At 36.0% G+C, this 15008-nt stretch overlaps 2 protein-coding genes across 3 annotated transcripts in view; both read right to left on the bottom strand.

Annotated features, from left to right (window-relative positions):
* Nucleotides 1-1315: 1315 nt before the first annotated feature.
* The window catches only part of LOC134535486 (uncharacterized), a 121147-nt gene continuing 107454 nt past the window's right edge, over nt 1316-15008 (bottom strand). For both annotated transcript variants that reach the window (XM_063374609.1, XM_063374608.1), the window contains exons 2-3: nt 11260-11395; nt 1316-2048 (exon numbers count right to left, since the gene is read on the bottom strand). In XM_063374609.1, coding sequence (XP_063230679.1) covers nt 1869-2048; nt 11260-11349 — 270 coding nt within the window. In that variant the 5' untranslated portion in view covers nt 11350-11395 and the 3' untranslated portion in view covers nt 1316-1868. The remainder of the gene's footprint in view (nt 2049-11259; nt 11396-15008) is intronic.
* On the bottom strand, nt 4359-8840 carry LOC134535480 (uncharacterized). Its single transcript, XM_063374595.1, has 2 exons — nt 7943-8840; nt 4359-7627 (listed from the first exon to the last, which is right to left on the bottom strand). Exon 2 carries the CDS (start codon nt 7622-7624, stop codon nt 5549-5551), a length of 2076 nt encoding a protein of 691 aa, XP_063230665.1. The 5' UTR covers nt 7625-7627; nt 7943-8840; the 3' UTR covers nt 4359-5548.

The raw sequence follows: 15008 nt of genomic DNA, 5'->3' as shown, positions 1-15008 counted from the left end.
AAAAGTATTTTACCAACACAAGTACAGTTAACATTGTCTAAAGACAGTCTCTCTCAGAATGCAGTACACGATTTAGGGTGCCGCTGTTGCCAAATCTCTAACATTATGAATTTCAGGACATGTGTCTCTCTTTAGAGTTATGATTGCACAAGAAGTGTTTTAAGAACTCATATCGTTATTTATAATACTTTCACACATTCATTGGTACAAATACATAAGCTAATAGTAAAGTGCAATTGATAAAGAAATTAATAATAATGCATCATTACCATTGACCCAAGTTGATCAAAGCTTCCTTAACTGCATTGCTCACACTCGTGGTTTTGGAAAAAACTCATACTTTCAACACAATCCTGTGCTCCCTATCCTCGTAGCCTACCAACGTGGTTTCTTTTCTGTGTCCCACCTTCCATATTTATGTAATCCACATAAGGCCAGAATATTAAATCTCATACGGGACACGGCACTATCTTGCCGGCTGGTGTTCAGAAATGTGTGTCGAAGGAAATAGCTGTCCTCTCATGACAGTAGTTTAGCGAGCTTCCACTACAGAGTGCTCTTGCGCTGATAGGACACGTCTTCACAGCTATGGACACGAAAACTGTAGGAAACTTTTAAAACTAAATTACATTCATTGTGAACAAATTTCACACTTTCGACCCCCATCTAACTTAAATAGCAACAACTTTTCAGCTGGTGTGTCATTTTCTGAGAAAATGCATTTTAGAATTTTAAAAAAATTTATATAACTTAAACATGAAGAATTTTTGTCTTAATATTAATTTGATAGCCTCCTAAAATGTGAATTTATAACCATTTGAGTACACCTTTGGGTTTTTTATATGTGATAATTTTGGAATACATGCTTCAAAAAAGTTTCCATCATGAAAGTTACATTTTTGAATTTTTTTTAGCCCTTTAAAATGCCATTAAGTATGTAAAAATATAATCGCCTAATGCATATTTCAAAGCTATTAAAAATAGACTTTGGTAAAAAAAAAAAATTTTACATTTGTATCTTGTATGTCATGGCAGCACTAGGGACAACACTAATGGCAGTGGAACTATGCTTGAGGCAGGAGATTGCGACAGAATACAGACAGAACTCTTTGTATGTCCGAGTTCCTGGGGTTCCGGAGTGAGAAGTAATTATTTAACATGCTGAGTTCATGTATGTTTACGTCTTTTAGCTTTGTAACTAATTTCAGGAATGTAAATCTCTGGGGTTTCTTATTGACTGCTAGTGACTGGAAGAAAGCCATTAGTAACAAGAGTCTTGCAGTACACTGCATGTTCATGCAAGCTACTCAGAAAATTATAAGAACAAAATATTTCTTTATTCCATTGCTTTCAAATGCACAACACCTATTTTTTTTTTTTTTCATAAATTAAGAAAATATACAACACAACTAAAAATTTATAAGGATACAAATACACACAAATAATTGTCATAACTTAGTACTATGCAGTCTGACATTAGATTCACATATCCAATTGTAATCGCCAACATTATACCAGTCCCATACACACACATTATAAACACATCACATCCTTCAAATACTTCAAATTAACAGCATAAATATTTTTGAAACCTTGATCGAAAGACAATGTGTGTGTAAAAACACGGCAGAACAGGATTAAAAAGTTTAGCAAACTAAAAATGTACTTAAAGAGCACAGCAATCTGTAAATGATGGCACAAATTTAGTACGACTGAAAGCACTCGATTAGAGGAATGCATGAAGTGTGTATAATGAACACACCACGCCAGGATCACAAAAGGAAATTTAGCAAAGGAATTTAGATGTGTTGGCAAATGTGGAAACCACCACTAGTGCTGTGTAATTGACAAAGGAGGTACCACAGCGCTCAGTAGGCGGCGTGCCCCAGTCGCTGCAGGCGCTCCAGGTACAGCGTGTACAGCAGCTTGTTGTTCTCGTAGTAGTAGGGGTTCTGGTCGGCGCCCAGCGCCGGGCTGTAGGACGAGACCTGCGCCTGGGGCTGGCACGGCGGCAGCCACGCCGGCACGCTGCCCTCCAGGTCCCCGCCCTGCCACAGCACGGCACACCCGCCCTTGTGCTCACAGCCCTCAACTGGCACGGACCGCAACACTTTACCAATACCAAGTACTTGGAAGAGCATGACGGCCACCTTCATGTCGTATTCCAGGAAATAGCTGCTGCCGATCAAGGCAAAGAAATGCCACCTGTTCTAGTATAAAGTAACGCTCTAGTGCTTGATGCATCAGCCCAGGGAGACAAGACAAATGCCGACAAGATCTCGGCAATACTACAAAACTGACCACCACCGACTAACAAGACGGAAGTTTGGAATCGTGGGTGTGCGCGTGAGTTATCTTCACCACGCTCAGTCCGGCAGAAAGAATGTTTTTCCTGGACACGGGTGCTATTCTGTCACGGAGTCAACACAGCAAAGATAAACTACCCGAGTAGTTCAGCAAAGAGCTTTCCAAACCAATGAAGAACCACTCTATGACCACATCTATATTCTATAAACCACCAGAATATTTCAGCAAAGAGCTTTCCAAACCAATGAAGAACCACTCCATGACCACATCTATATTCTATAAACCACCAGAATATTTCAGCAAAGAGCTTTCCAAACCAATGAAGAACCACTCTATGACCACATCTATATTCTATAAACCACCCGAGAAGTTCAGCAAAGAGCTATCCAAACCAATGAAGAACCACTCTATGACCACATCTATATTCTATAAACCACCAGAATATTTCAGCAAAGAGCTTTCCAAACCAATGAAGAACCACTCTATGACCAACACATCTATATTCTGTCCATCGAACAGACTTATGTCAAACTTCAAAAACCTGATGACCAAATACCTCCATAGATACAGCAGCCACAGGAGTACAACTTTAAAATGAAAAACAGGCATGGATGCTTTCTCAAGAAGGTCAGTGGAAAATACTGTCTGTGTTGTGGTTTTTTATATTGTAGATATATATGTCATTTTTTTATCTCGAAAAGTTAAAAAAACTAGTATTTTTCTAACTATTCGTTTTTTATTACTAAAATGAATATATACAAATGTGTTTAAACACTCCAATTTGTGCCAGATGTTTTAGATTATTAGGAAATATAAAATAAAACCACAGAGGATCAGTACACAGTCTCCCAAACCCAGCTGCGTAAAGATAAGAGGAAGGTATTGATTTTTGTTCAGTTTACAGACTAGTTTTCACGTGAGACTCCGCCAAGCTTGTTAAGGTGTTATCTTGTACATTTTGGCTTAAACCCACATTGACCTTGAACTTAAAAAAACACTCAAGGTTTGGTGCACCTCTGGGACTCCACTCTGAGTCAGAGCAGAATAAGGAGCAGGAAAGCGACGGAGATCCTTGTGACAGCATGTTTTCCGCAGACCACCAGAAGGACCGAGATGCCTTGTTCAACAACACTGGCAATGAAACATCCTCCGAGATGGTCGGACGGTGAGAGGGTGGCTTGTCACAACTCAGCTTCAACAACGTCAGTGCTCCAGAGCCGAGCCCGGGACAGGACACAACGCGGAGAGCATGCCGGCGGGGTGAAGCCATGACTTAGCTTCCCCGCTACACCGACAAGAGAACGCCTTCTGTGTTCCAACAAATCCAAACTAAACTCATCACCACTTAAATAATAATAAGTCAAATCATAAGAAAATTGTACACTACAAGAACAGTCTTGAACTTTTCATTCTACGATTCTGTATTAAAATTTTATTTACTTTAAATACATTGTTGACAAGAACTGCAAAACAAATGAAGCCATTCCACTGAAGTATTGGCTACTTGTCGAATAATGACAAGACTTCATCCATCTAGGAAAGTAGCAATTATACAAACTTCTGCTTTATCATGCACGTCATTACTTTTCCAAAGGAATCAATGCTTATCATACTAACTTGTGTGCATATGTGTGGGCACATACACACGTTTGTATGTGCCGTTTCCTCATTTTCATGAAATATTCTTGTTTCAAGCTTTCTAGTTAAACAATTTAAGTAATTTATTTTTCTAAAAAATCACAGATTTTATTTACATCAGGTGTACAAGTATCAAACACTAGAATTTTACCAAAGGCCTAAATTACCAATATGCAATAAAGGTAAAAAATTAAAAGTTTTTTACAAAAATTATACGAATAGAAGAATAATTTTTGTGGTTCTATAAAAATATAGTTAAACTGATTAAACAGGGAATTTAATTATGTATACATTTTTAATTTAATATGTTTTAACTGTTCTACGTAACAGAAATTGTGTTAAATTTAATGCTTAGCAATTTAAAATGTATTCAAAATAAATACATTTTGGTGAACAAAGTTTTAACTCACACTCAAACTATAATTCAGAAATATATTAAATAATCATCAAAATATTGAAAAATAATATAAGTAGAGGTGGGAATTTTTGAACTTTAATACACATTGAAGTTACATGAAACACCGACCTACAGTTACAGTTACACCGAGTTACAGTGGCCTGTACCAGCCAGGGACAGCTCTCAGCTTCCACCAGCCACTGAACAAGCAGGTGAATATTGTCACAAAGAATAGAAGTAGACTTGATCCTGAAAGAGTTTGGATGTTGGTTTTGCTCAGTAAAACTTTGCAAATTTAGTGGAACTTATGACACAGCTAATATTTTTTCGTTCAGTGTCATTTGTAATATACATCTCAAATTTTTGTATAAATTATGTATCTAATTCAGATCCAAGTTTGATTAAATATATTTTAACTTTCTTCAGACAAAAGTATCAAGCATAAAAATAATCAAGGCTTGGGTATTGAAATTATGATAATGTACCTACTGGGCAGTTCCACGGTGTCGGACGTAAAATTTGGAAACAAATTTGTTGAGTAATCTTCTTCGTATTACTATTCTTTTCCATGTATCATTAATATTAATGCTTGAGTAAAAAAAGAGAGATTATAGGGTACATCCTGACATGGAATGGTTCGAATTTGCTAACATGCAAGGCAACAATTTGTTTTTTATTTTTGGTGTCGGACGTAAAACAGAAAACAAAACATTTGGCACATCAGGGGCTAAAGTAACTAATGTCTGTGAAAAATGAAATTATTAAATTATGTTATAATTTTTTTCAGCTTGCCTGAATAATAACAAAGAATGTGCATATATTAGATGAATCATACTGTTTAGTTATCATAAATGTATACATTTTTAAACTTTGGTGTCGGACGTAAAATGATGGGGTCGGACGTAAAATGTATGACAAAAAAATACTTGGTTCACAAAGCTTAACTAAAAATACTAAAGGAACTTAACTTATTATCCAGTATATGGCTTCGGTGGTTACATTTATCACTATAACTGATGTTTCTTCTTAAGTGTCACTGTCACAGTCTTTCTCTCTTCTTATTCTCACTTTCCTTGAGATACATTTCTTTCACTGTATTACCACTAACAAAAATGCTAACATTAGGCCTACTCTATATGGATAACAAACTAGGAGCAGGAAATGTTGGCAATCACGAAATGAACATGAATTGAAATTGGTTGAATCTTAATTTTCACATATTTTGCTAGTGAACTGAAACTGGCCTCTACTCCCAGTCACAATAGGGGCATCAATTTTTTTTACCACATCACTAAATAAATATGAAATGCAGTCTTCTTGTGAAGGCCACTTGTAGTAACTACCAGTGTCTGAGAGATGCATAACAGATACACCAACATAATCTGGCCTTAATTTTTTCACCAGCCCTGGAAACAGTTTGCCATCATACTTAACTATAACCCAGTCGTCTAGATTCACGTGGTTACATTTAGTGCTATTACTCATGATGTCTCCTTCACTGTTACTGCCCTCATCTCTGCTTATTTTCACTTTCCTAAATACTTCATTACTGTCACTGGTACCACCAACTAAAATGTACTTGTTTCCAACAGGAGTAACGCAGTGAACACTGTGTGTGTTTGCAACTGGCAATGCTTTGGCCCATATCTCAGCTACTGTGTTGTTCTTGCTTCTGTTCTCTTCTGCTGTGATGTAACACACAGTGATGTTGGGATTTCGCTCTGCTGCAATTCTTGCAAACTTTTCTGGTGTGTTTACAATGCTTCTACTTGCCTTGACATGGTTCCAGACACTTCTTTTAATTGTTCCCCCAATACCGTCAACAACACCTTTTCCATGCGAAGTCGCAAAGAAATGCCATTTAAGTTTTATGGTGTGAATTTCTTCCAGTTTGGCAAGTACTGAAAAAATAAAACGATTTTTGAACTGTGACGAAGCACCATCTGAGAATATATTTACTGTACTAATATCTGGGTAGGAAGTTTTCAAATACGTAAGAATATGATTAATGTAACAAAAAACTTGTAATTTGGTGTGTTCAAGATCATCAGATACTATTACACACCCTTCAGTTAGGTTTTTATTAATCCATGCATAAATTGTAAATAAAGTTGATTGTCCATGGCTCCAGTGAGCTGATTGTATTTCATTTTGGTTCACCAGAGATGCATTTTCTGCAAAATCAACTTGAATCACAATTTCACTGCCATTAACATTTGATTTAATGGTTTCAAATGTCTTTGCTTGAATGCGTTTGATATAGGTATGAACTAAAAAGTCTTTCAACTTGCTTTTCAAATCTTCAAATGTTTCTTGCACACTACTCAGTATCTCCATCTTCTCTGAATGTCCATCATTGTTTTGCCACTGAGAATATTTAAGTGGCTTTCTCAGATCTTCATCTTTAGGTGTATGTTGACTTATACTGTTAGTACAAGATTCACAACGGTTGGTCATACAATCTTTGGATGAAGCATCACACACTAGAGTAGTAATGAAGGAATCAAAATCTGTTGGCAAGTCTGTAAAGTCTTTCAGTGCCAGTAGCAACAATCTGACATTCTCATGATAGGAACATACACACACAAAATGTGGAATTTGAGAAAAAAGTTTACAGTGTTTAGGACGAAGTGCACAAAATTTTGCTCGACAAATTGTAACCTGTGGGTGTTTCTCTACAAATACCTTATACGCCTCACCTAGTGACACCAAGAGATAACGAGCCTGGACTTCACGTTTCACTTTATTTCCATCCTTGTCTACATCTTTGTATATTACTCTGTCTTTCTTTCCTGGTGCTTGCCAACTGACATCATCATTCTGATAAAATATATGAACCCATTTTCTTAACTTTTCTGAAACTTCATTTTGTCTGGTTCTTCCTATTGGAGGAGTTACTTTAAAGCCACATTGGTTAGCTAGACATTGCACAACATGTTGCCTTTTTCGTGGAGACTGTGGCAAATTACGCTGAATTTTTTTCATAGCCTTTCCTAAAGACTGTTTTGTTTTAAATGGAGTTGAACACAAAGGTATGTCACTGTTTTTTTCAATTTTTGCTGGCTCACCTTTTTTGTTATGATACCAACATTTCACTCTTTCACTTTCCTTTGCACGTAACTTCTTCAGTTCTGGCTCAGACATACTTTCCTTCTGTTGTTTTCTATATTTAGCTTTCCTTAATCGATCTTTCTCTAATAATTCTGCTCTTTTTACTGGATCACCACCCTTAATTCTTGCTCTGCGACGTGCCATCTTTTCTTTGTTGCTGATCTTTGCCATGACCTAAAAAGAAAAGAAAAATTAAATAAACTATAGAAAGATAAGTAATGAAGAGAGTGCTTCAGATATATTATAAAAGGGCGTAGGCCCTTAGGAAGCAAAAAGACTGTAACTGTTAATTTCAGACATAACATTTATTCCTCAAATAAGTTCCATTAAACTTTGGCTTATTAACTTTTCCCATGAAAGTATTATAAACATTAATTTTTAGGTTAGGAGTTACTCTATATAATATGGGAGTATTGTAAACAGATGTGTTTACAGTATACATCATAGTAAACAAATAACTGCCTACAATAATGAACATAAATTACTTACACTGCTGTTGGTGTAGCTTTCTTTATCTGTTGAAGAATGTATTTCACTACAAAAATACTGCAGTTTCAACAATAGAAAGGACTGTGAAGGCCAGCATGGGTGACATGTGAATAACCAAAATGCACAAGTGCAGGTGTGACAACTTACAAAACAAAAATTATGTTCTACAAATATAAATAAAGATATTTACAATATAGGCGGTTAATTACTTCATAAAATCACTGAAAATATAATTTGGTATTAAATGTAAATATTATTAAATTTGGTGTCGGACGTAAAGTGTCGGACGTAAAATTATTTTTACGTCCGACCCCCCAGTTATATAAAAAGTTAATTCATAGCAATCTTTTGTTATGTATAGAAAGTAAAGATCAGTACAAACCTACTTTGTATGTGGGTTGTTAGAATTATATCACTAGCCTTGTGGGCTGTATAAAACTGAATACACATTTTGGTGTCGGACGTAAAACTAAAAAAACACCTGCTTTGAGGGAGGTTTATAGAACAGTTATATGATTTAGTCTTCTTAATTATAGTTTCTACGTGTAGCATTAGGCCACACAAATTGAATGGCTTAGAAACCAATCTAATATAGTATTAGTATGTCATCAAGATCAGCCAAGAAAGCAATTTGCGTACAATTGAAACTACTAAGAGAATAATTTTTATTAGGTTTGTTCATCATTATTAATTACATCACAAAGTTAAAGACTAATCTAAGGCCTAGTTTCTGGTAGAGAAATATGTTAGCTTTCCAATGATATAAAACATTTCTAGGTTATGTTAATTTTAATATTTGCTACCATGGTTGACCTTTTCATGGAACTGCCCTACTTAAACAAAGAACGAAACTTTATATTATATTGATCACAAATTAAAATAATCCGAAACATACATCTTGATAAAATGGACCAATGAACCTATTTTGATCAATAAAAGTACAAAACAAATCTACATAGGTGTATTAAATAAAATTAAATATATACCAACAAATAAATACATAATAATTTATCTAAACTGTGTATTTTCTGAAAATTATTTGGAATGTGCGTTAGCAATTTGAAAATTATTTTAGATTTAAAATAAAATTATTGTATTTATTTATACAATTTCACATGGCATTTATAATTTTTTTTCAATTAAAAAAGACGTGAATTTTTTTCAAGAAATTAGTTTTACACCATACAACATTTAAGCCCCAGCATAAATAACTTTAATTATCATAACTTACCTTAACAACATTTATTTATCTACCACCTGGACTGGGGGAAGCTGTGATTTAGTCGCTGCCTGCCTCGGCTCCAGAACAAGCAACTTAACTGAGTCGGGTGTGTTTACTATAAGTACTCAAGGATACGCCGACATTGAACGAGTAGTTTTGTTTCCGTACTTTGTTTTTAGAAGAGTTAAAATCCATGTTTTCTGAATAATATTTAGGCATGAAACTCCCGGTAGATATAAATACATACAACCAAATTTTCAATTAATCCTATACAAAACTAACAATAAGTTCATGTATTGTTCAATATTAAATGCAGTAATTAGTTGCTGTCATGAAACAATGTAAAAAAATCTGAAACTACCATATATTTTTACTTCTTGAAATTATTTCTGATGATTCTGTAAATGACATTGCGATATTTCAACCAGTTTATTGGTACATTAATGTTTTAATGGTTGGTAAAGTTAGCTACATTGAAAATAATCTAAAAACCTGTCAATGTTTGGTTAGGCTAGTGACAGTTAAAATACTGAACCGCATTTTGCTGGATAATGAAGGAATATAAACTCAAACATTTAATTTTTAATGAAACTTGAGCATAAAATATTACTTTAATCTTGTACGCGTGACATTTTGCAGACTTGTCACCGACCTCATTCATAATACATACTGCACTCTCAATAGAAATATTCAACATCTTGGTAAATTATTTCTATTTTTACACATATAATGCAAAGCAATATTACCTGCATGACTCCATCGCAGTAAGCAAAAGACTGCAAATATTCTCAACCGTCAAATCGCCTACTATCATAGGCAAATATCTCAACAATTCCTACTTCATGTAAATCTTTAGTATGTTACGTCACTAAAACAAGGTATAAACACTACCTGCACATACCTGAACACAGCAAAGGAAAGCTATTTTACCTGTGAACTAAATGATAAAACAAATTCAAAAAAATTGGTTGTCTGTAAAGTCGGTTTACGGACGATAGTTTAACATGACGTCATAACAAAACATCGATGAAATGATAGCATACTTTTATAAATAAAATTGAATCATTTTAATTTTAATAATAAAAGAATAAATACTTGAAATTATACTAGTAATCAGATTTTTAAAATGCAAGAATAATTAACCTTTATTGCCGAAATTGTTGTTGTAATAAGCAATGAAAATCACATTAACTTTTCACCTTACTTTATAAACAGTCAACGAAACAGTTCACGTGTAGATGACTTGTAATTAATTTTAAAAACTGGCGTTTAGCAATAAAGTTTAAATATAATTATGAACAAGTTTTCATATAAATAAACTGTAATCAAATATCAACATAACCCATTATTACTGCACTCGCCGACAGATGCTACTTTTTTTAATAATAAAAGAATAAATACTTGAAATTATACTAGTAAACAGATTCATTTTCTTACGTACATTTGACGTAGAAATTATTTCTTATTACACATTTATAAACAAAGTTTTAAGTTTTCACTTCTGTCGGTGCGGCGCAAGTGTACAATGAGCGTAACGGGACACAGTGTAATGGAACAATGAGTGTAACAGAACAATGAGCATAACGGGACACAGCATAACAGAACAATGAGTGTAATTTGAAACAGCATAACGAAACAATGAATGTAACGGAACAATGTGCGTAACGGGACACTTTTACGTGCGTGCAGCCGGCGTTCGATTTATTAGACATTGTCACGTCAAAAAGTCAAAAACTATCCACAATTGATTATGACTGTTATGAGTTTATCAAGCATAGTCTATCGCAAAAAACAGTCAATCACAGCGTTGTGGGAATTAAAATTTTGTTTTCTGAACATACAACATAAAACTGGGAGAATTTCACACACAATCAGAAAGTTGGGAAATCACATTAAAGATCAGGAGTCTCCTGCTAAAAAAAAGAGGGTTGACAGGTGTGTGTTACGGTTACCGCTCAAATCTAATAGTTGCCCTAGGCACGATGACAAGATGGCGCCCAAGTTCAGAGCCTTGCACTTAGAGGCGATACCGCGCTAGAAGCACCAGCAGCCTCACTAACGGATACACCCCCACACGCCTGGCTGGAACACTCACCAGCGACAGGAGAGAGAGGTCGGGGTGCAGGTACGCCAGCGAGCCGCACGTGTTGATGTGCAGGTTGTTGATCCTCTTGGACAGCGGCATGAAGTCGCAGCAGTCCTCGTCACAGTTGCCGCTGCGCAGTCGCTTCCTGCCACACACACACTTCACTGTGAGCATCGCACGCTGCAACATGCTCCGACTGACACTCAACTGCAGTCAGTGTATTCCTTCAGTTAAATGCAGTCTAACTTACGGCACACGAACATCAATATTACGGAGAGTAGCTAACCACTAATGCTAACTCTGTACTGGTACATTTGGGTCATGTAAGACTTTTGGTATCAAACCCATATACTGTCAAAGAGGACCCTACACGGTCATTTGACAGTGGCTAACCACTGCACTCCGGCTCGAACTTACTTTCCATTTCTCACGGTTTCCTTAATTAACACCAGTATGTCGATTATGGACCTCATTTTGTCCAGTCATAAGGATCAAGCATCATAGCTAAGAAGTTGAGCAGCAAATTGTGCTTACAGATATCTTATGACGTATTTTATATAATGTTGTTTTATCATAAGTAACTTATGATATCCAAATTTGGCCATCCTGAGTTAACATGTCACGACACTAGACAGAAAAAAGATATTTTAGTGAAAGTTTTTATAAATAATTGAACTTATTTTATGCTAACGGTCGGATATAAATCTATAGTATTTAAAATGTCATGAACCTAACCAAATCATTAAACGCAAAGAATTTTTTATTCCAGATATATTGTAATGCTGATGATAGTGGAGTGTTGGCGGAACAAGTGGGAGCGCCATGAGAAAACCCACCAGCACACCGTTACGTCCGCCAATTTTCACACTTGGGAATAAACCAACTTTGTAATTTTTATTCCACAGAATGCGATACAGTACCATGAAATCTGATACACAGTTACCATTCTATAAAAACATCTTTATAAATTTTTTCTACAATAAAACAGCAAGACTGCTTGTAAAACCATCAGTTAGTCACGAAGCTAGATTACACAGTTAATCAAAAAACTTATTTCCAAGATTCAACAACTAAATATTCAGAGCATATCACAAGAAATTAAAACAAACCTAGCCATACTGAAGAACTTATAGGAATGAAGCGTTAAATTACGATTTGTATTTGGTTCATTTAGAGTATAAAAATTAATTGGACCACATAAACTTAGGATAGCTCGACAATATGGAAATTCTGCAGAGTATCTGCTTCTGGGAAATAATCCTATACAACTTAGGTGAAAGGTTTGTTGGGTTACATAAAATAATATGTATTTATTAATACATATAAGTTATACTTTTCATGTAATTAATATCGCTAACCTAACCAAACTTTCACTTTAATAGTTAGGTAATTGCCCTATTTCCCAGAAGTCACTTCTCTGTAAATTTAACATAACACAAGTGTCATGGCATAGGGGATATTGGTAATATGTTAATTTTAAATGCATAATGATGAACTCTTCTTATTCCTAATAAATACAAATGAGAATGCACACATACTCTTCTTTGGTTTAAGAATTCATCTGATATGAAGAGTTAATTATAAGTTTTAGTTAACAATCCTCTAAAACAGTTTTATTAAAAAGTAATTCTGTGTATTTCAAGGCAATTGTTATTTTCATCTGCTTATAGAAATTCCACAGTTTAAAAAAAATTACTTTAGCAAATAGGCCTATGTATGTTCAAATTACTAGAAGGATAATAATTGGAGTGTAACGCTATTAGTCAGTAAAAAAAAAAAGAAGCCAACAATAAATCTCATGTAGACCTAAACTTAACATAAATGTACTAGCACTTTGAAATCAACATATGCAAGAATCCAACACTGTCAATGTTATGTACATAAATTAAATAAAAGCGATCACAAGCAGTAAATACAGAAACAGAACTTTGAATATTTCAACCAATGTTTATGTGGTGTTTTAGTTTACCTATTTGCAGTATTTCAAAACTGAAAATGTGGCGATGACAAGTTTACAACCACAAAAATTAAAAAGATTGGTATTTTGTGATTGTTGATCAGCAGACTGGTGTGCCACAATGCTAACTGACCCACACGGCTTCCAAGGATTAATAAAATTTAAACATAAAATAACTAACAGCTGCAAATCAAATGAGATTGTAGCATCTAGATAAGACACCCTAAGAAAGGCAAGACTTGACGGGGAGAAACGTAATCACTCTTTCAGCTACCCGTCATAGCTATAAGGCGTCCTAGTTATGACGACTTGGGCTAAAAGATCCGTAGTCAACCTGCAGGCTGACCCTGGGATGGTTCGAGATGGAAAAAACTGCAGTGAACACACTGTGATGTGGCGTACGAACATCACTCGTATGCCGTCCCTGGGGCAGTAAGTGTGGTTCAGGGAAAAACCCAGTGTAAGATGCACCGAGTTGCCACATGAGCAGGGGCGCAACAACATGGAGGGGGGAGGGGGCAAGGGTATTTTGCCCCCCCTCTAAAACCTTGAAGTGGGGGCAAACAGGGGCAAAGAAAGTGCTGTGTAATCAATTTTTAGATAATAAAACTGCTTAAATAGCACCATTTTTCACCTTGAAATACAAATTTTCCCGGGGGAGGACCCCCGGACCCCCCGCTTCAATAGGGGGGGATCGATGATTATTTATAAAAATGTATATTGCCCCCCCCCCCCCCTTGGAAATTTAGTTGTTGCGCCCCTGCACATGAGACAAGTGACTTGCAAGGCCCCAGCCAACTCGGAGCCAGTATTGCAGGCTTCAGAGAGGTCTCCAAGCAAGTGTGGATGGTCGACGAGGTACGGCAGAACTGCTGGGAACTGCGAGAATACTTCGGCAAGCGAGTGGACATCACCTCTCCCTCAGACAGTGCCGAAGGTAGCACTGATTCTGGCCCAGCGCATACTGGGCACTGTCCGAACTAGCCTGGCTGGTCACTGTTCGAATGAAGAAGGGGCTTGTCTGCTAGCTCGGAATCAAGCGAGACCCGGACTCCGGGACTGGCGACACTAGGTGAGGGAGGCGAGATACGAGTCCTGCTTGGAAGGTGTCAGGTCCAACGAGCGTGTCGGAACAACATCCGGAGAGAGGACCTGGGGCAACCGCACCGCGCGGTGAGGCGGTGGTTTGCTACGACCTGATCAGGCTGGAAGGAGAGCAAGTGGCAGCACATAGAGCTTGTGTAGTAACTCCTGCAGTCGGTGGACGTGTTACAATTATTTCCAGTTATAACTAATGCCAGTTTCTCAGAATCCAGTAGCAATTTCAAAATGACATTTTCAGGGTAAATAGAGGAAACCTGCCAATCTATAGCATTTTAGAATCCAGTGAGAATCTAAAAACACCCCTTTGCATTGCAGAATAACCAAGCATTATTAAAAGTAGAGACTCAAAAATATTGAACATGTGGAAAAGCAATTCTGCTCAACTATGACCTAACCAAGTTTGGTCAGACGTAAACCATTGCCAATTTGACTACTTAGTTTTGCTTTACCAAAAGAAAAAAATGAGAAAATTAATAAATTGTAAATTTTATGGAATGTCAACAAACTATCAAAGTTCAGAATTTAAGGAATCAGCTTTTTTAAAATAGTCTGTTTACCAAAACACAATTACCAAAGCATTTCCAATTCAACTATATACCATACAAAACCTAACGTATACCCATTATCATTTCTAAACAATAATTTGAAAACCATTATTAGCTAGATGGTTTTTAAAGTTTAAAAGTCTAAATTAATA

Source organism: Bacillus rossius, chromosome 8 (assembly GCF_032445375.1).
Source record: "Bacillus rossius redtenbacheri isolate Brsri chromosome 8, Brsri_v3, whole genome shotgun sequence".
Taxonomy (NCBI): Eukaryota; Metazoa; Arthropoda; class Insecta; order Phasmatodea; family Bacillidae; genus Bacillus; species Bacillus rossius.
Note: the sequence above shows the minus strand (reverse complement) of the source record. Positions and strands in the feature narration are given on the sequence as shown.

Coding starts and splice junctions, on each gene's coding strand:
- LOC134535480 (XM_063374595.1), bottom strand. CDS start 7,624: ATGGCAAAGATCAGCAACAAAGAAAAGATGGCACGTCGCAGAGCAAGA.